The following is a 25,736-nucleotide window of genomic DNA, read 5'->3' as shown; positions in this document are numbered from 1 at the left end:
CGGGTATTCATTCTGCCGAAGTGGTCGAGCTTCGAGATAAACCGTTTCGAATATTATCGTCAACATTGCCACTAGGATATTATACTTAAATATATATATTAATAGAGTAGATATTGGAACCAGAGTACTACTGGCACGGTCTCACTATCCCTCCTAGAAATGTATTTTAGAAGGAAAAGAATAACAAGTCGTACAAATCAATTGGACGATGAATGGACGTAATAAGGATAAAATATAATATTTTATTATATTCAATAAAATCCAAGCATAATGAAAAAATGCAGTTTTATTATACTATATATAGAGAGAGATTTTTATTCATTTTTTATTATGCTGACCTTAAAATGGTTTGACTAATTAAATCAATTATAAAATAAAACAAAGCCAACGTGAAAATTAATTACTATTTAAATTTTATGAGTCGACTTCATCAGGAATGATATTTCCTACTTCATTCCTGTATAATTCAAACAGATGCTGCGTTATACGAAATGCGCATTATTATTAATATGTAGCATTGTTATAAATGTATTTTAAATAGAATCAAACTCAATAAATTACTAAGTTTTTATGCGCTATTAATTATTTTGTAATGTTGATGGCAGTACTGTCTTTAAAAGTTATGAAATCAAAACATTAAGTGATATTATTTTAAAATTAGAAATGCAGTTTATAATGTTGTGCATAAATGGAACACGCAATTACCTATACACAACGTATTAACAGCGTATATCAGAACTTTTCCATGGGTGTATAGAGCGGCGGATATATTATATTATTATGTTATTTTCTAACAGTTATCCACTGACTAAAATTTATAATCAAATTATGGCTATAACCGATAAAAAGGGTTCAATAAAACTAAACTTGTTCAAGAAACTATTCGACCAGCTTATGACAATCGACAATTAATTTGGATTAGGAAACATACCAAGATCTCTATAGTTTTTATCATTGTTATACACATAGCACAATTATTTAACATTGTATCTTTGCATAAATTTAATTATATTATAATAAGTTTGCTCAATATTATGTTTGTCTTTACAAAACCATAATGTAATTCGCCTAATTGGACAAAAACGAAATGATATAACGTATTTGGAAAACGAAATGATTACAATTGAATGGTTATGATAGAAATATTATAATAAATTAATGAACGTATTAAATTTAATTTTTCTCCATAATATTTGGGATAAGAATTCTGGCTTCATAATTTCTTGAAAATGATATTATGCACTTTAAATAATACAAAAAAAATGTCGTCAACTAAAATCTATAGACGATTACGATTATTTATTTTAATTGACTATAAATATCTTTTGTTGAAAATTACAAACCTACTATAAAATCATTTGAGACTTGAAACATAAAAATATTGTGGGTAATCGAGCTGTACTATTTTTCTTTTGGTTCATACGTCGTCTTTACCTCATCGACTGACGTTGACGAGCCCTTTCTATAGTGTAACTGAATATGAAGTTTTCGTATAAAACACGCGTTTTGGCATTTTTGAAGGTTCCGTGTTGGTCAAAAAGGAAAAGAAACAACACACGAAACCCTTAGGCCTGGCATTTTTGACACCCATATACACCCTGTACGATAATTTTTAACGTTCGTGACCAGATCGCAGAATAGATTTTTATATTATACGTGTATATTATATAGGTATTCACAGTTGATTCACGTCCGGAAAACGGTTTCCGTGTGGCAAACTAGTGTGTATCTAGCGTCAAAAGCACACACGCAAAAAAAGCGTACTGTAATTGACGAGAAATAAATGTCAGGAAGTTTTTTTTTTATTCATTGTGACGTCCATTATTGATGTCAAATTTACCCTTAGTACACACGGGATTTGAAACTTCACTTAAACTTTTTAAAAGCAAATATTTTTGAACAACTTTTTTGTTTTGTTATACTATATTATATTTCATAAAACAATTTTTACTTATTTTTAATAGATTGGCAGACATTTTTGAATTAATTCGTTTATATCGGTGGTATATATATTAATTTATTTAAAAAAATCACAGAGTGTCCATCATATTGTATATACATGGCGATATAATAATAATATAATATTTAAGTCGATATTTATATCCTCGTGAAATGTGTTTTTTGCAATATTTATAAACTATAATTTATTATTTATTCAAATGTGCAACTTAATATCATTGACTTCTTCTAAATTATTACAACATTTTTTCCAAAGTATACACCTATAACCTGTCTATTATAATAGTATTATACTGCACTTATTTAAAATCTATATCTATATCAAATCAAAATATTTAACGATCAAAAAATGAATTTAGTGTAATTTGCATATTATCCTAAAATACCAAAAAATATGGTAGTATAAGGTAAATATTTGCTTAATTATAATGCAGTAAAATTTAAAATGTTGTGAATCTGTATAATATTTTAGTTAAATTTTACTTTTTATATTTTATTTTTATATCAATATAAATCATATTTTATCAATTTGAGTTTTATTTACGTATTTTATATTTATTACGTACGTATAAATATTATTTTATTCTAATCTTAGTCGACTATTATTCATTGTAATTGTCATATTGTTTAATATGCTATATGTTTAAATGAATCCCATACAATTTATTCATACCGGATTTTTTATTCGAAATCTTATATAATTTCTTTACTACTGTAGTAGCCATAACAGTATTTTTAAATGAATTGATATGATGATTCTCGGAATTATCCAGATCCTTATTTTTGTGCATTCAAACTTTGCTTAACTACAAAAGTGTAGTTGCGTTTGTTTCCTGTATATTAATAACTATATATTTTTTGACCATATTTAAAATTTTGAAGTACCATTTTGTGTAATAGATAACGAAACAATAACATTTAAAATCATACGAAATTTACTATAAAAACTATACCAAATTAGATATAAAACTACAAAATCAAATAGCTAAAATAGTTAATAAAATTATTTTTATCCGGCTTATATGCAGGTTTTGCATAAACAAGCCTTTTATTTGGATCTGAACATACAGAGATACAACTTTAATAAACATTTCTTCCTATGTGAAAGTATTAGCTTATTGTATATTGAACAAAGTTTAATTTCCATAGTACTTAAGAATTTTTCATCCCAAAACTATTGACACTTATATAAAATATTTATATTTCATTAGTATTGTGACTTTTGAGATTTTTTTGTCCGTTAATACACTTTCTCCCACCCTAAAATACGATTTTTTGTAAAGTTTAAATTGCTAAGCCTGGGTTATATAAAATATGCAAATACCTATACATTGACCTGCCGTGCTATACCGAAATAAACGTTTCTTTCAAGAACAGACATTAGACATTACGTTTTCATATACAAAATAGTGTCAAGACTTTGAATGTTAGTGATATAATACTACAAAGTTAGGCATTTTTGTATTTCCAAAACCAAGTGCAGTCTTAATTTAATTTGTTTGGGCGTTACTAAACAATATGTCGAACACTTTCCCGTAAACTTATTTGGCACAGATATCTATGCAGCTAATATCACATACAAGGGTCTGTGTGTTAACTGTTAATTTAAAGTGTATTTTATTTTTATTATTATTATTATTATTACTATTATTATCAAAACACTTTATTAACATCCTTCCGGTTCAAATCTCACCCCTCGGAAAAAGTTTGAACATTTATTTATTTATTTATTTATTTATTTATTTAAGAAAAATATGGCAATCGTTGTATGAAAGTTTTGACGAGTTTATTCCACCAGTAACAATGGTAAACTTTTGTTTCGGCAAAAACGTTTGAGATAATTTACAACATCGTCCCTCTACCACTTTCGGTATAGTTCTTATGTAAGTCCTTCGCTGAACTATTAATCAGCCAAGGTATGCGTGTCGTTGATAGTTCGGCAACCTGACCTATTATAAATACTTGAGAAACTATGTAGACTTTTTGTCCGACACCTGCCCGGGACTCCAAGTTTTGGATTCGCGTAATTTTTATGATTCACTTCAGGTTACGGATCTTATGATTTCATAAATCAGCCATTCAAAATCTGTCAAGTATGTCTATCATTGAAAACTATTCTCGAGTTACCGTTAAATGCGGTTAACGTAATATAAAAAGTGAATTTCCAATGAATTTAACCCAAACTTTGCCATGTATATATTAAGTGTAATTGAGGCCAGTCTTAATTGGGACTTTTAAAGTATTATACTATCTTCAATACAATAAAAAAAAACTGTTTGTATTCGAATATGCATACACATTTAAAGTATTTTCGTTTGCTTTTTTAATGAATGGAGGGAAATTGAATTTGCTCAACAACAGTTTCCACGCCATTTGATCAACTATAACCGAATGCAAATTTCAATTCAACCTGTTTTATTGGTCTCTGTATCACAATGGTCTTTGGTAAAAAATAAAATAATAGTGAGGAACCTACCAATTCAATACACTGTTTGATGTTTACTTTAAGTATTTTAAATTTGTTATCCATAGTAATTCCAAAAGTGATATTAGATTTTATTCTCCTCTTCTTCGCAAGTTTTCCACTAGTATAGTTTCATAGTTATTTGTGGTATTAGTTTTCGAGAAAGTTGTACGTATATAAACAAACAGTTTATTTCTATATCATTAAAATATTATATTTTATAATACGCCGGTTGACAAAATACTTTCGTATCCAATGTGCGTTTCATGCCATTTACATATTTTAGATTTTAATTTTGGATAAATTATACATAATAATATGCATTTAATGTTAGCACGGCGCAGTATCATAGGTCGTATGCGCGTGATACATAATATTTATATACTTTTGTGGAGAAATCACGAAATGTTTTTTACCGGACAGCGATAGTTAAGATGATACCATTAACGAAATCAAAATAATACAGTTGGAACGGCCGTCCGCAGAGCCGGGTACATAATATTATTATGGTAATAACCTGTCGTATTAGGCGTGTTGATCAGGCAAAACGGGCACATCCGTGTCGGCAAAACACGCGCAACCCTTGCGGCGGTCGGTGGGTATGCATGAATGATACCTTCGTGTGACCCGTAGATTTAGCTTACATAATTATTACCGCTACCTCTATTTGTTTCGCAATGTTTTCCAGCAGTTCTTGTACGGCGGAATGGGGTAAAATGATACCGAAAACCCAAACATAATAATAATAATTATTATCATTATTGTATTTTATATTCGTAGACGAAATAGCAGGCAGCAGTCACGCAATTACGGTGAAGTGACAAGGGGTAGGGCGGCTCATATATTCAAATTTGGCGGCATTTTTAACCCAAATCGTAATATCGGAGGCCATGCGAAAATTGACTGCAGTTTTGAATTTTTCCCGAAACGAATAAACAGAAAAATACACCCCACTAAAAACAGGGTTAATTTCCTCTTTTCTGTTATCCCCGAAATGAAAAAAAAAAAAACAACAATAATTTTCACAGTGAAATATATAAATACAAACAACGTTGTATTTCATACGATGACGGCTGTTTAACATTCAGCAGATGGTATGGACAACATTATTCAAAAAGATACTGCCGACGATCTCGTTTGCTATTCTTCCGGTTTTTTTTTTTTTTGCTTTATTCAAAATACTCGACTTCTGGTTACTATTTTTGCGCATAAAAATATGACTAGATTGGGGGCTGAAAATCCTAGCTGGTAAATGTAGTGGAACTCGTAACCGCCATTAACTAAACTACGAATTACCAACGATTTGGTAAAACTTTTTATTCTTTAATAAATTTTACTATTTTTTAAAAACAATATTTTCATATTATCTTAATTAATCAAATATACAAAATAATGGTATACTAAATAATTAAATCTTATAAAAAAAAAATGAAAAATAACCATATTATTTATAAATATTTACATATTTACGCAACTATTTATTAACAATATGTACTTACCACTTCAAATAATTTTGGCTGACAATAATGTTATAATACTATAAACATTGAACTGCACGTATTTAAATTTTATATTTATAATAGCATGATCCGCGATCAATTTTTTCAACTCCTATACCCAAAAATATTTTAATTGAAAAAACTCACAAACGTTTAATGCTTAGATGTTATCGAGCAAGACGGTAAATCATCCCTATATTACACAATCGTAACAATATATACGTTTTAAGGACATTAAAAGTAAAGGGATAGAGCGAGTGAAATGTGAAAGAAAATCCGATAATTAAAAAAAACTTATTTAAATATAAAAGTTTGTTTTTGACTGAGTAAAGTTTTTTAATAATATAAAGAATAAAGGTCACCATGAGCCAGTAGGTGTTGTGTTTTTCACATTCAATAGATTTTTTCTTTTGTCGTTTTAGAAGTTCGTTTTTTTTTTTTTTTTAATTGAGTAAAAGCAAAACGATAAATTACTGAAGTTAACGTTCGTAACATGTTTTACAGAGAAAAATAAAGGTCCTGTTAATTAGAAAGTTGGCCAGATGTTTTGGTCGTCCGAAGGTTTTAATTGGAAATGTCGTGTTTAATGTAAATTCCGTTTGATTCTATATACTGGCGTTCTTCAGAAACTGATATCTCAGTGTTAATGAGAAAACATTTCTTACTCCTCGAATTTATATATAATTTACTTAATACGCTGTTGATTTTACGAGTGATTCGAGTCAGTAAAACTCAAAAATAAATTATTTACAAGAATTAATCCTTCAAAGGAATGCAAGCACAAATTTCTTTTAATTGTAGAACATAAATAAAAATCACAGAGTATCATTTTGTAAAGACAAATTTTATTTATTTATTACCTAATTGCAAAATAACTTAAAACGGATAGCAGATAAATCATTTTGTGTAGTATTAGCTTACCGTATTACTTATCTAACCATTTAAATATAATATTGTGTATTTAGAAAAATAATATTAGTTTATTCGTTTTAATTCATGAGTTTTATAATATAGAGACTTTTGATTTATTAAAATTACGGCTCTACAAGTAAGTTTTTTCCTAATAAAATTGAACTTTTTTTTCTCTAACATACTCGTATTTTAAACTTAAAATTTTATTAAGTCTGAAACGGTTGACGTTGACCTATTTTTTCTATGTCACGGTATATCCTATATGTAACTGCTATAATTCGAACGAAAAACGTTCTCGTGTATGTCTGACTATGACGTCCGCATTTCAAATAATTAAATTTACTGTTCGATGTAAATATTTGCTTTTTCTGAACAACGAGATAATGACGTAGGTATATTGGAAACAACTAATAGTTTTAACGTCTTCGTAATCATTTTAATTTTAATGAATTTGCATATACATAATCGACATATACACCAGGGCATTGGTAGAATTAATGTGAAACATGTAAACGATAGCGATTAAATTTTCATAGGATGAGTTTTCGCCTTGTTTCAATACTACAGTGGTCAGCGTATTATGTGTAAAACCGTAAATTTGTTGGGGGTCCCACAAAGTGCTTTTCATCCTTTTGAACGATGTATATAATATTACGGTGTTCGCCGGTTTTATTAATATTCTATACTGTGCAGCCATTGTAAATCGTGTGCTTACGCGAGGTAAAACAATTATAATGGGTCATCTCGACTAAAACTAATGTTACCGGCTATTGGGCATTGGTTTACAATTCTCGGAGGTTTTTTCCGCATTACTAACGAACGATATTAATACGTTGGTCCACTCGATCGTGCATTATTTTTATCGACTGAAATATGATAATATAATAGCTATATTGATAAGGCTACATGAGTCGCCGGTCAGTGATGCCGTCGGCACAGAGACTGTCGTGTCTGTCGATTTTGTCGCCGAGCTTGGACATGTGGCGTACTCGCAAAAGGCGTTACCGCGTAAATCACCACGATCCACCATCGGATTTATATCCTTTATTCGGTTTGATGTAGTTTATATTATTATATCGGGATGGAACGACGAGGCGTGGTCGCCGGAGAACACGAGCAAGGCGGTCACCCATCCCACCCGTCCAACAGCCGCAAATTAACCACCGCGCTTGCCTTTTAACCTGATTGCGTTTAATCGGTCGCGATGCAATATATATATACATAAATGCCTATATAGGTGTTGAATACAAGGCTATATCTGTACTCTGTATACCGCGTCCGAACCGGATGTACGCGACCTAACCCCTCCCTCGGCTAATCGGGCGCCGAGTACTTGTAAGCACGCCGGGGTCGTATAACTTCCACTACAAGAGCTACACTGTATAAGTATAATATTATAATTTCCAGCAGAATAATTCAAATCCAGTAAATTCCCGAAAATTTGAAATAATGGTCGGTTCACGGTTCACGCCGTGTATCATAAATTCGGACGGTATTAACTAGACTATCTCTCTCTTTCGTTCTCTTTCCGCCTGATTTTCACATTCTCGCATCGTATAAATAGCTATCTTCCTCTCACTTTTCCCCGCGTCGTAGGTATGTATGTATGTGACTTAAAGTTTCCCGAAACAACTAATTACCTATTACCTATACATATATTGTTATGCGCGAAAATTTCGACTAATTATCCAACTTTATTATATATTAGTCATAAAACGTTTGTTCAAAGTTTATTCAGTACCTAACATTTCTGATTTACGATATGCAAATCGTTTAAGCGTAATATAATATAGTTTGTTGATTTCTCTATACGTTTACCATGTGTGATCCTGAAATATAGACAAATGTTTCGTGCTCAGAACTGCGTTCTTATATTATTATAGACACCTCTACATGCGTATTAATATAATGACACAAATTGAATAATTTATTTCCGCGGCAGCGGTGGTTTTTACGTTCTGTCTTATTCGTATCCGTAATAATAGGACCTGTCTAAAACCTGACATAACGTGTTCAGTACCGGTTGAAAGATGGCATTCGGAAATAGTAAAAATGGGTTTTTGCATCACGCTGTAAGCCCCCTAGGGATGGCATATCCTTTTTTTTTTATTTTTTTTTATGCTTATGCCGTCGTAAAACCCGTTAAATATTAATACTGTTTTCGCTCGAATGCACCATCTTCTCTTTGTGCATTTCAAAACCAACGCAATCAGCCGAAAAAACTGAAAACCATAGTGGTTTTTCATACTACTATTAAAAATAAAATCACCCGGTTATCGCGTTTATCTATTATTCAAAAGCGAGATACGTTAAGGTTAAGCTATGTTTTTACCGTTTGACATTCGATGGAAAGTTGTACTTTGGCCCACAAATGCATTGTACATAACAACAACACTATAAATCCGGTTTCGTATTAACGTTTACCTTATACATGTGCAGGGTCTGCATCGCGCCTGCATTGACAACCACGTACATTATATTGCTTTGAATAATTCACAAAACATATTTCGCGTGTTTTTAATTTAATCGCAACATTTCCGTATAGGATTCGATGCGAAAAGAGGGATTTTGAGTTCCCTAGAGCATTATAACCCCTCGTCTTTGCACTGCTCGGCAATGCGCTTATAGTCTGTGCATCATTCTTGGATCTCCGGAGTGATAGTGGTGTGCTGTGGGGGGGGGCGAACTCTACTCCCCCGTGTGTGACGGCTTAGGACCGAGACAAATCTCATTATATAGCTTTTTGCCGAAAACTCGCTGCAGGTATTACTTGAAAATAATATTGCGGTGGTGACGGGGAGGCCAAAAGTGATTCTGCCATTACCCACCGACAATAGAATTACAGCGGTGTGGCAGCGGCTGCCTAGGCGATAATTCAATATAACTCTATGCATACGCACGTATATCGTATCTCTCTCTTATTAAAAATATACAGTATACAGGTAATGTGTTTACTCACATTCTGGTAAAAAGATGGATATTAATGTGTCTCGACAACTCATCATTGATGACTGATTGGTTATTTTTCAATTGACGGTTGATCATTCGCAGGGAGACGACTCGATAAACTGCGTTCCCCGACTTTTGTAAGTACCAGAAGATTTCAATACGTTTTAATGTCAATATCGTTCTTATAATAATTATATTATTAATCGCAAAATTCTTTTCAGTAAGTACTTACAATCTTTATTTGTTGATATTCGATATTTTGAACAGGTACTCTCCGTTATTCAACAACAATATATATTTTATTCTTTTGTATAGTATATAAATACTTGAAAATAATTTCTTGATATTTTACTGTTATAGTAGGTACTCACAATAAACCGTATATTATGTCGTTAAATGTATTTCCAATGCTTACCTATTAAATTTTAATTTTCACGTAGATATAATTTATGTTACCAAGTCCATATATTAATGAATCATTTATTATAGTATATTTAAATAAGACATTTTTTTTTAAATTTTAACTTAATATTTTTATTAATAAAATTTAGTTACTGCCTAAATTTTTAAATGTTTAATGTGGTTGTACTTACAATTCTTAACACTATGATAACTTTGAATATATTTGTTCGATGTTCGCGAATATTTTAATTTTAATTAATCTTTTAAACTCCAATGTAAACTACCTTTTTCCTTCTCGGGAAAACTCTCAAAATTACGTGTCCGAACATTCATTATTGCCTCCGTCTCCATGGACCTTTACAAACGCCGTCTTCTTCGCCTTCGTTTATTGTCTACGCCAAATTGAATATGTCGCAAATGAAATTTATCTGTGCTCGTATTCATAAACAAAACGTCCCTCTCGCCAGTACCAACTAATGTATGTCGAGAGATAAACTTGCAACTAAAGAAGGAGGAGAAAACACGTTCGGTCCTTAGAAATTTCAAAAGTTCAAATTAAATTATTATGTGTATCTTCGTTAGACTTATTAACCAGAGTTGTACCCTGGCACGAATGTTTTTTCGTTAAAATCTTATAATTCAATTAGAAATTAAATGTTTTCATGACATTTCCTGGGCGTTTTCAGTAAATATATATATTTTTTATCATACACAAATTTAATTTGATATAATTTTAATTCTAACTTTTGATTAAATTTAAAATTAATTTTCATCGTATTAAATTTTATATTAATTTTAAAATTATAAGATGATAATGTTGTAAAGTCTAGTCCTTGTTTTTATTATAAGTATTTTAAGTTTATTTTTATAATAAAGTATATTCATAAATTATTATTATATTATATTATTAATTATTATTATTTCATATAATATTCAATATTCATAAATTCAAGTATACAAACATAAAATTACATACCTATTACTTCATTTCGATATATTTATTATTTAATATTAATTTCTGAATTTTCGGTCATCCTCAGAAAATAATATAGTATATATTTTTATTGACGTCCGTGAAAATTAACGCAGTAATAATATTTTAACCTTATATTCAATATTATGTAACACATTATTTGTTATATCAATTAATTTTATTTTTTATAAAACATATATAACTACTTTTGTTTATATAAGCAATTAGTAAATGTGAATAGTTTATTACGATATTTCTTCGATTTCGAAGTGTTGTAAAATGCTTTATTTATGCTTTCAAATTAGTTTTGAATGTTATTTTTATAAATCTTAAAAAGGTTCAGTATAGATTATAATTATTCTAAAATTTTAAAAGAACTGTTTCTTTTTTTCGATCAAATTTATTCGACAAAGCTAACCATTAACCATTACTCAAAATGAATGTGTGTGTACATTCAAACTATTGTTTTATATAGTAGTTTAAACAAGGTGATGACTCAACCGAAAATAGTCAAGAGACCTCCTCAACACCTTGTAAATATCCAACACTTCTACTACTTAAAATCGTTGTACAGGTTTTTTTAATGTGAGCTTCCCTTTCACCACCCCATAATTGTTAACTCCCTCTAGTTTACTCATTGTACAAACTTTGTCTAAATTGTAAATACTCAATAAACGTCTTTGAATAAAAAATACCTAGTATTTTATTCGTAATAATATTATAATTCTGGTCAAAATGCTAAAAACCATTATTTTTAATTTTTTGCTTTTTTTTTTTTAGTAATATTACACATTTTAAATTTAATATTCCTAATCATATTATTTTTTGTGAATTAACAATAAAAATAACAATAACATTTTAAATAATATTAGAGTAGTAGTAATAGTAGTAATAAACAAAATATCTTACATGCCAAACTGCTTCACTCATTTACTTAAATTTTTAAAAGGCAATTTTTAACTAACTAATTAGTTACTTGTTCAAAATTCAATTTATATGAACTTATTATAATTATCTGAAAATTATTTTGTCCTAAAATAATTAAAAATTAAATAAAAGATGCATTGTACTTTAAACAATAATATCAAAATAATAATGATTAAATTTTTTTCAAAAATATTGTTTTGTTACAGCTTCAAATTATGTAACGGAAATAATAATAATAATAATATAGATATTACTGTTTAATAATCACCTTGTATACTATGTGAAAAATGTTATAATAACATTTGGGAGCTTTAGAAAAACACATTAAAAATAAGTATGTAAACATTTTTATCCATGTAAGCTTATAACATAAATAACGATAATACAGTGACACTAAATAGTGACTCATAAATTATTATGACTCCGAGTTGGTGTGCATGACAAAAGCAAAAATTATGTTTAAAAGTAATCTCGAGAGGAATAAATCGCTGTTTTATAATTGTATATTTCTTAATGTATCGGAACTATTGTAAACAGCCGACTACCGTATACGTTAATATATAAATTAAAATATCCATGAAACACTGTTAACAATATTTTTTATAAGCCTTTTCACATTTTTTTATTTATAGTAATTTTATACAATAAAATATATTATAATAAATTTAAATTTAGAAATAGAATACTGAATTTAAAACGATATGTTAACGATGCGGAGATGGTCTGTATAATACTGTCAAAAATTGTTTTTTTTCGTCGCAATGTGCATGACATATAATATAGTCTCAAGAGTTGCCGGGTGAAACAAATTACGTCTGTACCTAGTATGTTATACGTCATAATGTTTTATACTATATAGGTATTCGATGTTTTGAAAATTTGAAAAATAAATCAAGTCATAATTCCTCGTATCGGAGAAGAGAACTCGTTTCACTGCAAAAATATCACGCTCGCAATGTAAATGAAATTACTACATACGAAAAATGTTTAACGGTTAGGTACGCCGTATTTGCGCACTGATGTAATTACTCTCATTCCGTAATCAAATACATTCGTCGCTGCGAGTGTGTTTGACGCATATTATAAAATGTTTTTTTTATATAAAATCCATAGTACGCGCAATATAACAATGTGCTGAATCTGTTTACCATATTTCGTAAAGTAGAATGCTCGCCAGTTCTATTCTTCTCTCATCTTTCAATCATTATTTTCTTTACCACCCTGCAAGGTTGGTTTCCGTGGAATAAATTATTTGGTTTCATCTCCACATTGTGATGCTTGTAAATTGAGATCCCTATCTCTGTCCCCAAGTCATAAAATGTTTTGAAGAGCTCCCGTTTGGGCTACCTTTTTTTTTAAAACCTATATTATTCGATAATCCTTTTCGGTTTACGAAGATTATAATAAATAATTAACAAAAAAACCGTTTAAATTTTGAAATTTGCATAATACTTGCAAAATATTATAATATAATAGGTGCGTGATAATAGCTAACGAAAAATATCCAGGGAGAAATTATAATATTATAAATATACATTGATTGAAGATGATGTTTTATTGATTTTTGAGAAAATACAATTTTAAAAATAATTAATTGACAGTGCAAAAGGGTCTATTTTGTAAGCTTTCTTTTGATATTTTGTCATGAAAATGTTAGATGATATTTTTTTTTAACCTCTTCTTGGCCGATCGCTATAAAAGTTTATATGGCAATAGCCTAGTTTTAAGAGTTTAAGTGAGTTAATTTTGCATGTTTGGAACACGTTGTCCAATATACACAACACGTTTACGGCAAATGAAAAAAAAAACCATTAAAACATAAAAATTGCGCACTTTGGCTTCGAAAAAACAATATACGTGCAATATATTGAATTTTTGTTTATATTGTTAATATTAAATATCATATTTAATATTTACATACATATTTTGTTTTGTTTTCGAGATTTTAAATACGGAATTTAATATCTAAATTTCGTTATATATATATATATAATACGTAGATTCCTATTAAAGGTAAACATTACTTGTTTTCCTTAGAATCACTGACAATATTATTATGCCTATCATAAATGATTTTTATAAAGTTGTTTGTGCAAAATAAACCATTAATTTTATGGTTTGAAAAAAATACACTACAATTAACTCATGTATAAATGCCGTTGAAAATAATAATACAAAATAAACATGCGTATAAAAATAGAAATAGATTTAATCTATTGAATATCATAGTATTATTTATGTTGTAAAGTTATAGGTTTATGATTTTTAAAACTATCTCTACATACTTTGTATTTAATTTCCAATTTACTAGTAATATTATAAGCTTGGATAAATTATTTTATTACCTACTGTATATATTTTAATAAAATAATTAGCTTTATTTTTAATTAAAAAAAATACAAATTGCATTTTTTAAAGATTTATTGACCGATGTTGATTTACTTCACATATACAAATATATAATATATTAAACATCTTTGTTTGAAACATACTTTTCTATTGTTCACAAAAATTTTTAATACACCCAATCAATAAGTAAAACACAAAATGATAAATAGTATTTTTTTAAAGGTTTATTTTATTGAATGATGATATCAATAACAAATTATGAAAGTTTGATTTCGGGATGTTTTAAACTTCTTCATTAAACCGGAACGCGTTAAAAAAAAGTTTTTGAGATAAACGGATGTATTTCCAAGGGCATTAACTATCACTAAGAACGAACGACTACCGTGCGATATCTCGACGCCGTGTTAATTAATGAGAATTAGAGAGAATCTATACAATATTTAGTTTCGATAGATGGTTCTTTATACACGCATTCACCATGCCGTCTAGAGTTCCTAACGCGCATAGTAAAAACCAAACAAACAAAAAAAACCGACCTTAACCACGATATCCCCACTGCAAGTTCCGCGGCAGCTCATCATTGCCATCTCGTATGTTTGTTTTGCGAACTAAATAACGAGCCTCACTCACACAGAAACAAACGCACACTCATATATATTATATTTATACACACACACACATATATATATATATATATATATAGTAAATAGCATAGAGTATGCCAGTCGAACCGTGAAATTAAACAGTCGCCCTCCCCACTTCTCTTCTTGTCTTCCGCTGCAGCTATAATACTCTCTCACACACGCACACTCAGTGTATATTTATATATATATATATTTGAATTCTCTTTCTCGCTTCTCCGTCTGCCACCCCATCACCGTTGTCGTACCTCGACGATTGGTGCGTTCCGGTTCGATCTCTCGCCGCCGCAGAAGAATAGCGGCGAGGCGCTCACTATTTAATATTATACATATATATATATATATATATATATATATATATACACGCTGCAAGACCGGGGTGGGCTTGTTGTAGGGGTCTGCAGCTGATTTATACGCCGTTTCGTTATGACATTCTAAAGGCTGTTTTTAAAAAGCCGTCCTTTAACCCATACCGCTCTCGCTGCCCGCCCACCTCCGAATTATTGGAACGAAAAATTCCCCGTCAATTTGTACTGCTCCCGTCCCGCGCCGAAGCTGGCACCCACTGGGCGCTCGAGATGAAATTAACGCACGGTTGGGTAGACGAAAAAATTTATAATTAAATAAAAAGTCAACGCCGGCACCGTGGTATGAAAGTAATGGTAATCTGCCTGGATATTGATCTCTGCTGCGGCAATGTGCATACCGGGGGCGAGATGGTTGCGATAACCCCCGTGGGGCATAAAAGAAATCGTTCGTGAAATAAAATAACTCTTGATTGAGAATATTACATGGGTATTTGTTTTTTAATTGAAACGCGGTGAAAATTGCGTCACAACCGAACGCGCAAATTAAATCAGAATAACCTGAGTTGTATTGCGTGTACTGTGCAGTCGTGACGAGATGTACAATTACCTCTCCATTATTACGGTTTAAAATTAATATATTATTATATTGTCATATTATTTTTCTCCAATTATGACGCACTCTATACTATAGGCTGCTACAGATTATACAGCAATATGGTGTTGAACACTAGTTTCGCTTCATTTGCCTCAACAACATCTAATGCTGTATTGTCGTTAAAAATTTAATAAATGATTTTAAACCGACTTTCGTTCATTATTATCGGCAATTTTTATGTTGTATACAATTTTAATTTTAAAGGCTTTTGATATATTTAGATTATTTGAAGAATTAATAAAGCCAGCAGAGCTCTACGTTAATTAAAAAAATATACATGATCAACTGATAAAGAAAACATTATTTTTCTAATCTTTGTTCTAGTGATTTTATCTAGATATTATATATTAATAGATTATTATGGCTGTATGGAAATTGTAGTAAAAAATCGTTATTTAGGTAATTTTATTTTTATCATTTCGTCAATTCATAATTTAATAGTATTATCATTTTTTAAATACATGATAAGTACTGTATAGAAGAAAAAACTTAAGGCCACTATTGTTATTCTTTTACTTAAAACAAATATATTATTTACAATATGCAAAAGGAATAAATCTTTAACTTTCATTGATTCGTAGATTGTTAACTTTTAACTTGGATATACTATAATTTATGTTGACTAATAATTGTCCAAAAAAACATTCTAAAGTTATACAGTTAATATTATTGTAGTTCATACAACAATCGGTTGATAACAATAATAATTTTGCTTGTTGTTCAGTTATACCGTGTCTAATTGTTAAAATCATCTCGATAGCTTGCCACGGGGCTTATATTCAGAAAAACTAACGAGTATGTTACATGTTCACATCGCTATAGCCGTTATAGGTGTAGTAACATGAAAATAAATTATACGAGCGAGAAATCTTTTAAGTTGTAATACATCGTTGTCGAAGATTTCAAAGGACAAGTGCGGACGACCCGACATGACAATATTATTCACCGTACTTGGGCCAACGCGAATATCTCGTCTGAAGGGTGTGCGTAATACCATTTCAGCTTTTTATTTTAATGTATTCGGGAACATGATAATCGTGTACACAACAAAAAATCAAAAATATGATAAACTTTTTATTGAATATTTTTGAATATTTGCTGAAAGTAACGGTCTAGGACGAAAATAAAAATAAAATCCTCCGCAACATCTACATTCTACATATATTATATTCAAATAAATGCCAAGCTAATGCAAATTTTGACTCGACACGACGAAGTTTCACGCGGAATAAACATATTGCAAGTATATTATTATTATCGCTATCGTCATCGTTGCGTTGACACCCTAGACAATCATAATAATGTACGTTGTACGATTATACTGGCGCGCGAATATGATTTTCCGCGTATACGTATATCGACAAAACTTCACTGTTTGATATGCCTGCAAACGTCCGTCTCTTTTTGGCATGATCATATTATTATTATTATTATCGTCATCTTGCCCGTGACGTGTGTGTAGCGCGCTATACCAAACAAACATTCCGAATACACCCCGTAATTAGCTCGGCGGCACATGTTCAATTTCATATATATATATATAAATTCTGATCCTAAATTAATTCTAAAGTTTAATCATTTCTCTGTTATCCCCTCGCCCATACCCGGTCAATACTCCAAAGTCCGTGCACATATATACGGAAGTCGGTACGAGTCGACCCATGCGCGTTCTGCCTCCTGACAGTTCACTGCAGGGTCGAAAACTTTTCGATCGTCTAAATAGTGACAGGCCCTTGTCTATTACAGTACTAATCACCTTAGTGCTCCCGCCCTTCTTGAACATTCATCCATTCGTACTTCGTTAATTAATTAATAATATAACGTTGGTTGATTTGGTTTTCAGGGATCACGTTTACCGCCTGAACTTGAGCAACATCAGCCACTCTAGCTGCAAGGTACGTACAAAGTATTAATTATTCTTGAACGTTATAAGTAATAACCTAACTTTTTTTACATTAATAACTTAATACACTAAATTAAAATGATTTCAAATAACTATTTTGGAGTGTATACAAAGAATGTAAGCAGCCTCGCTACACGCCCATTGCGAATTGTTGTAATAAGTAGGTGCTTATTTAAAATAAAATGTACTTATCTCATAAACTTTACTAAATATGATATAACATTTTACGTGTATTTACATACCTAAAACGTATTAAAAAAGCTTATTTAGGCTCTTCTAGATTTAATCGAATTCGTATTTCAACTGATTGAAGTGCTTTAAATCAACAACTTTTAACAAATACGTCTTATTTATATGAGCACTTTTACAATATCACTTATCTTATGCTAACATCTGAATAGATACAGACGATATAGTATTTACTAAATTAAAAACTTGAACATTAGAACGTCTAACTTGTAGGTGAAAAATACTTTAATTTAGTACGCAAAAACGGCTGTAATATAATTATTCTGAGTGTTTTTCACTCAAACTACTAAAACTATTTTGAATTGCTAAATTAATGATAAACTTGGGTAGGTACTTATATTGTACACTTCAAAGATTAATATATTGAAAATAATCTAATAATATTCATAAGTACATTTAATTTTCAAATCTTTTCAAAATTACTTCAACGGATAAAATTATTTTAGGTTATACTCGTAGTATCAGAATAATCCACAATATCAAATACCTTAATACTTTCAAGATCTCAAAAACTTTTACAACCTATGTATATATACTACAAATACTGAATATTTAGTACTAATTTATATTAATTTAGCAATATTTTGTTATCGCTTTATGCGACCAAGTTGATTAAATTATTTAGTGTTACATTATAATATGTTCAGAATATAAGCCCGAAAATATTAGTTTTAAATGTTCTAATATACAAAATAATCTCATAATTAAATAGAATGTCATAAATATATTGGTAGTTATACAATATGCCATCTACGTAATTACCCGAAGTTTGTTACATATACTTATGATACTTAAACATTTAATATAGTATTGACTACTCACCTTCAAACATCGTTGTACATACTTTACTGAGTTGCAAATATTTTTATAAATATTTGATATTAATCTGTGTTTTTTTTAAATTGGCAAATTGGCGCTTCAAGCCAAATGGATCATATTTCACACTATTTACCTTATAATATATAAATATATTTGTAAGAACGATGTTTATGTGTGTGTGTGTTTTTATTAAGAAATGTTATATTACTATACATTTTAATAGTATACGAACATTTTATTTATATTATGATTCTTAGTAAAATGTAAAATAAACAACTATTATTATAAATGGTATATCATAAACCTAATATTATTTTCTGGAAGGAATATCGGAATAAAAAAACCAATAACATATACTTATAATATAAAACTAATAGTGCTTGTATACATTTAATTGTATTGTAAGTTGCAACCGATGAATACATATTATACAAAAAACAAATGCCATTTTCTTGTCAAATTATTTCAATTAAACTTCCTTTTTTTAATTTTATTTTTTACAAGTCAAATTTTAGAAATATATTTTTATAATTAAAAAAAGTATAGGTACCTATAGTAGTCTTAATATCCGTTTTAGTTTTAATATCCTCGTTACTTTTCGTTGGGAATTGTTTTAAGGAAATTATTTATTTACCTGAGGGGATATTTAAAGAGTTATTAATGCTAATAACTTTTCAGTTAAAAAAAATGCCTGACAAGGAGACGGTGAATAACAAGTAATAGGGAGCTTTCGTGGCGAAGAGGAGTAGGAGGAGATGTTCCCGGCGTTTCGAACTAATTTCAAGTTGAAAGAACATCCCGAAATTAACGGTGCTTTCATTTACACAGCGAAGCAATTGTGGCAAATTAAAATCTTCAAAATTCTCACTTTGGTCGTACATCAACGGTGCAACCTAATTGCATTCCCAGGCTCGCGCGCGTTGAGCCTTTGACCGCATGTAATTGCTAGGCATAAATCACAAGTCCTGTTTAACCTCGTTTGGAAAATATGGTGGAGGCAAGAAGTGGGAGAGATGAAAATTTCAGTATTTACGCGCATGTACGGCGAAAGGGTCAAAGGTCATAAATTTCAAAAGCTGCACTGGTCTCATTTATCGTTATTAATATTACATTATACATATTATAAAAAAATGTATACATACATATATGTACATAGTAAAAAAAAAAACAACCTAAAAATATGATAAAGAGAAAACCCGACTTTTCACTCACCTGAGGCCATTTATTTTGAACTTTTATTGAATTAAATTCGTACAGTATACTATAGGTAAAAAAAAACAATGTTACTGTATCGTATTCGTATTTTTCTAAACAAGTTTAAATCCCTCGAGGTCGTCGCATCGTAGCACTATAAATCGTAATTAAAATAATAAATTATGGCCAGCAGCTACAATGTAGGTACGTAATGATCCCAATACTACGCTGATACTTTGATGGATACACATTGCGATATTTTATGTGGTCAACCCTTTTAGAATTACTAACTCTATAATGGTGGTCAGTTCAGGAATGTTAGGTACCGAAAATCCATAAAACGGCCAATACGTCTTTAAACATTTAAACCTATGAGGCTTCTATCTGCCTCGCTGCCGTATAATAATATAATGTAGCTACCTCACTACATATACCGTGGCTATCATTGCTGTTTCTATATAGGCGTATATACGCACATACACACATATATACCGAACCACAGAGTATCAATGACATTAGAGTCGAGCTCCTCTCGGTAATTCGTCCGATAGGAAACGGTTGCGGAAAACTTTTTTACCAACCTCTCTCCTCACGGTGTCTACGTAGTATTTTGCCCGCCTAAACATACAAACCCGCGCACAATATTCTATGTTTGGGTCTGGAGTAAAATAGTTACGATAACAAATAATTATAGCTAATGGAAACATGTAATTACTTACCATCGCTGATCGTCCATAAAAATAATATGTATTTAAAATTTTATCATGGGCTTATCATAGGAATTAAAAAAAAATTATTTATGTTACTAATCGGGGCTTACAAATTGATATCAAAAATTTGCCCGAACCATTTGTAATGCTCTCCCTTCCCCTAATACACATGGTACACATTGTACATAAGTGGAATTTGATCCAGAGGGTGAATTTTTAACAATCATTATTTTAATATTGGCATTTGAATAAAGTAGAAATTATTGTCATTATTATTAAACATTGTGCCATTAGTCAGAGCTTTTTGTACAAACATTTTATCATGTTTCCATTGTGTTTTAACAATACCTATTTTTCTTCTGAAAATGTTAGATATAACTCGTAGTATTCAAATGTTAATTATAATTTTTACTATTTCTGCAACACCAGAATACATATAAAAAATAAACTGTTATAATTTACTATTTTTGAACCAATATAAATAAATAATTTTATTATAATAATCATAAATATGGAGTGCCCGTAATAATATTATAATGTACTAGACAAATTGTGGGTTGGGAACTATCGCAGTTATGCACAGTCGTTTTATTTTTTATATTAATTTCTCTGCTGATTGGTGACTAAAAAAAATATTTTAATAAAAACGATATCGAAATATTTTAATTTAATACGTAGTACAAAAGTTTCATCTGAAAACGTATTAAAACCACGGGTCGTATAACGTAATTTAAAGTTGAATCCGAATCATTTTACATTTGGAATGTTTTATTAGAAGGAGGTTCGTCATCGAGGTATACGTACTTTCCGTACAAGAATTCGTTTTAAGTAACTATGCCGAATCTCTCAGTCGTCTCGTTGCCAAAAACACGGTCGACGATTTGCTGATTTTCCTTAACGAAGTTTTGTCGAATGGTACAAATGAGAGTTAAGCATGAGAGGAGGGTGCCTCAAGCGAAAGAAACTTGTTCGTCGCGTATATACGTTTTACGTGCGTGAATACTTGAAGCGGTCTAAAGAAGTTTACCGCTTTACACTTTCCAAAATATGACGAACTACGTTTCAACATGTTCTCATACCTTCATTAATTGCATTTAAAACCAAAAATTGTAAACTTTTGTTACCCCCAAGTGAACACAAATTTTTATATTTTTACTTTTTAAAAAGACATATTTCAGTAACACTAATAATTCATACAATATTTCAAGAATAAATCATAAGGTATAAGTAAATAATTTTCAGGTAATTACTGTTGAAGAAAACTTTTTAATAAAAAAAAATAAAATTGTCTTAAACTATTATGTGGCCAAATTTTATATCTTATACACTTATTTCATGTTGAAAATAATATTATCAGGTATTCTTTATCTCAATCCGCGTTGTATAGAGTTGTTTACGTTTAAATAAATACAACAAGTACTTATTGAATTACGTTAATCTTCAAGTATAAATTTAAAAAAATATATATCAATTTATTTTATAGTAATATTAAATATCCATGTGTGAAAAAACTGCAACCGTTCCATCGACTGAAAACAATTAATTAAACAGATTAATGTATTTCTATAACCGTCATACTTGCAAAAAGTACATCATAATATTATACATATTTCATGAAAAAGATACGCGTACAAAAGTTTTGAAAACGAATTGAGCTGAGCGGGACCCAAACAAAGTACATAATAACTATAGTTTCATTACATCCATTTTTATTGCATGTTTTTGCCTGTAGATTAAATTTTTTTTAAACACACTGTGTGCTGTCTAACGTGTGAAAATCAAATTTGACCAATTTAATAACGACTCCCGACCGCGCATAAGCCAAATTGTCCCGGCCGAAGGAAAATCTACCCAACCATTATAAACCTTTTTGTATGTTTTTTTACGCATAGAGTGTCTGTAAAGGGTTCATTAGTAACGCGGAACAATTTCTTTTAATGAGACACTCGTAACAAGTTTTCTGGTAGACAGTGATATTGTTTCGCCGACGACCAATGAAACAAAAAAGAAAACCATAGCAAAAAAATATTGTAGTACAATTTTTTTTTCTCTTATCGAATTAGACCAATGGATACTGGATAGTATTCTTTGCAATACGATAAAAATCAGTAGACTTGTGTTCTTTTTAACTTCTCCATTAACGATGAAAAGCCTTTGGCATCAAATTCATATTTTTTACCTTCTTAATAACGATTGATAGTAATTTCTTTAAAATACATCTATACGAATGACTTCGTAAGTCGCTAAAACTTAATTTCAAACTCTGGTATATTATATTTGTACATTTTTCATTATCCTCTCAAATTATTACTATTATTTTTGCGAATAAGAGTGTTTCATCACTCGCCCCATAACCGTCACTACAGGCCATGTCCCAACTCATTCCATCTTCCGTCAAAGACCGAATGAACTGTTATGTCGAAAAATAAGCTGCGGCCAAGTAAATGAAAATCTACAGCGTGCAAAGAGTGAATAGAGAGAAAAATAAAAGGAAACGAGACTTGTTGCAAATTAGTTTTACTAGAAGAGAAATTTCAAAAACAGTAATGAGAAGGATAGTATACTGTTCTATCATCCCTTTCAGATTTATCAGCTTGAATACAGTATTAACGTATAGATTTAATACAAGTAGGAAGACAAGAAAAAATGTATTAAAACACTTTTTATACTTTTTTTTTCAATTTTGATCTTACGATTATATTACTTATAATTTTACTTTCACCGCATTATTAACAAGTCCAATTAATATTTGTGTTTTATAATCAGTAGAAAGGTTTTGTCTCTGTGTCTGTTTTTAATTAATAATCTTTTTGTCTGGTCTCATTGGTCAAAGTAAAAAATGTGATTTTTATTAAATATGTATAAAATATAATAAATATAAAATAACTATAAAGCTAAATAATTGTGACTCATGAGTGATATATTATATAGGTACTGCAGTTTAAATCGAAATCAATTGGTTTTCGAAATTGCAATGAATTACACTTTTATAAGGGTTTTCTTATTTTTAAACAATAAATTATATAATCTATGTAAAATAAAACTCATTGTATTTTTTTATCTATTTAATAGCGATTTTTTTAGCATTGATTATTTTAATTTTCATTCGTTCAAATGACTAATATTGAATAACACAAAAATAACTATTAAATCTTATGATAATAATAATAATATGACGTAGGATTTTAACGCTTTGTCGACGTATTTAATCAATTCGAATAAAATCGATTTCATAGCCACGGTTAGGTTAGGTTAGGTATACTATAGAAGTAGGGTAAAACTACGGATTTTGTTCTGGATATATTAGCTTCGAATTGATTGGCCAATCCAATACAATAACGGGACGTCTTTTTCGTCGTAAAAACATAGGAACCAAACGTCGTAAAGTGAGTACATAATGATATGTCGTATATGCGGATTTTCTTTATTTTTTTTTCTTGGCGGGAACGGAGGGCTATTTTTATTGGTCTGGATGGAGTCGAAAACGTCTGCAAAACGGCGCCGGCAGAAAAAAGGAGATTCGCATACTGATAAGCAAAATCCTACCGCCGGCCTATCATTAAACGACCCGATAAATTCAGTTGCAGCGATGATATCGAAATCCCTTAAAGACCTACCCTCTTCACACGCACCAAATACCACCGACTCGGGCAGCCTAGACCAACTGTCCACTCATATCCTATTTGCGGACTCCGAGATGTTATTATATTAAATTAAGAGTTTGGATCTCATCCTAAAATTGTTTATTGCTCTTTTAACGCTACTACAGCTGCAGTTGCAGCATTTCTTTTGCATCTCTCTCTCTCTTCCTCTCTCCATTTCTTTTTTTTGTCGCTTCCTTGATAATATAAAACGCATGCACTTGTCTCTTGATGAAAAAATTCTAAATGATAGAATAATAGTACATGATAATATGATCGATTTCTATTATACATTATATTTATATTTATAATATATAATATTATTATATATAGTATGTATATTATATCATTATCTTCCACTCATCCCCCAAACGTGGCCGTCCCCAAAACACGGTGGGGTCTTTTTTCGCGAGAAATTTCCGCGACGACAATTTATCAACGGCAACCGTCCTGACAGTTATACGTGCCCCATTAGCTCCAGAATAACCTCATATTATTATACCGCACTGAAAGTGTATCTTTATGTGTATATATGTGTATAACACATCTCGCACGTTCTTGGATCTGTTCGGTTTTTCACGTGGCTCGAGATAATATAATTAATTATTTCCGACGGTGGTTCGTGTCCCGCGGCAAGGAAGATGATTTTTTTCCTTCCGCTGAATTAGATTTATACGTAATATATAACAAGTATACAGGATAGTCGTATATACCGTGTTCACGTGTATCATAAAGATTTTTTCTGTAATCAAAAAATCCGTGTTATTTTTTAATTTTGATCGTAGTTCTAATTTTTTTTTTTTAGAAAAATATGCAATCTGTACACATAATATTTGTATAATAAAACATATTATATTTTAGTATATAGATTACATAAATTTGGTGGGAAATAACATAATATGTAGAGATGCTGTCCATTAAGGGAACTTCAATTGGCCGAAAAAATGGATTATCTAAGAATAAAAAATCATACTCCCGGCAAAAATTATATTATTTTTTTATTTGATTTTTATATATTTGATAAGTATAGTCAAATTCATATTATTTTGCTATTACTTGATTACTTAAATCTATTTTGAATAACGTGTTTTTTTGTATAGATTTAAACAAATTGTAGTTTTTAAATTTCATATCGCCATGATTTCACAAGTTTACAAGTCTCTTTGTTGGTAACTCGTCATA

The 25,736-nt window shown here is 30.1% G+C and overlaps 1 protein-coding gene across 3 annotated transcripts in view; it reads left to right on the top strand.

Moving 5' to 3' along the window:
- Window positions 1-25,736, top strand: part of LOC113555021 (semaphorin-2A) — a 345,931-nt gene that overhangs the window by 273,174 nt on the left and 47,021 nt on the right. For all 3 annotated transcript variants that reach the window (XM_026959297.1, XM_026959296.1, XM_026959295.1), the window contains one exon: window positions 17,882-17,933. In XM_026959297.1, the coding sequence (XP_026815098.1) occupies window positions 17,882-17,933 (52 nt within the window). The remainder of the gene's footprint in view (window positions 1-17,881; window positions 17,934-25,736) is intronic.

This window comes from Rhopalosiphum maidis, chromosome 1 (genome assembly GCF_003676215.2).
Source record: "Rhopalosiphum maidis isolate BTI-1 chromosome 1, ASM367621v3, whole genome shotgun sequence".
In the NCBI taxonomy this organism is placed as follows: domain Eukaryota; kingdom Metazoa; phylum Arthropoda; class Insecta; order Hemiptera; family Aphididae; genus Rhopalosiphum; species Rhopalosiphum maidis.
The sequence above is the reverse complement of the archived record's forward strand: the minus strand, read 5'-3'. Positions and strand labels throughout refer to the sequence as shown.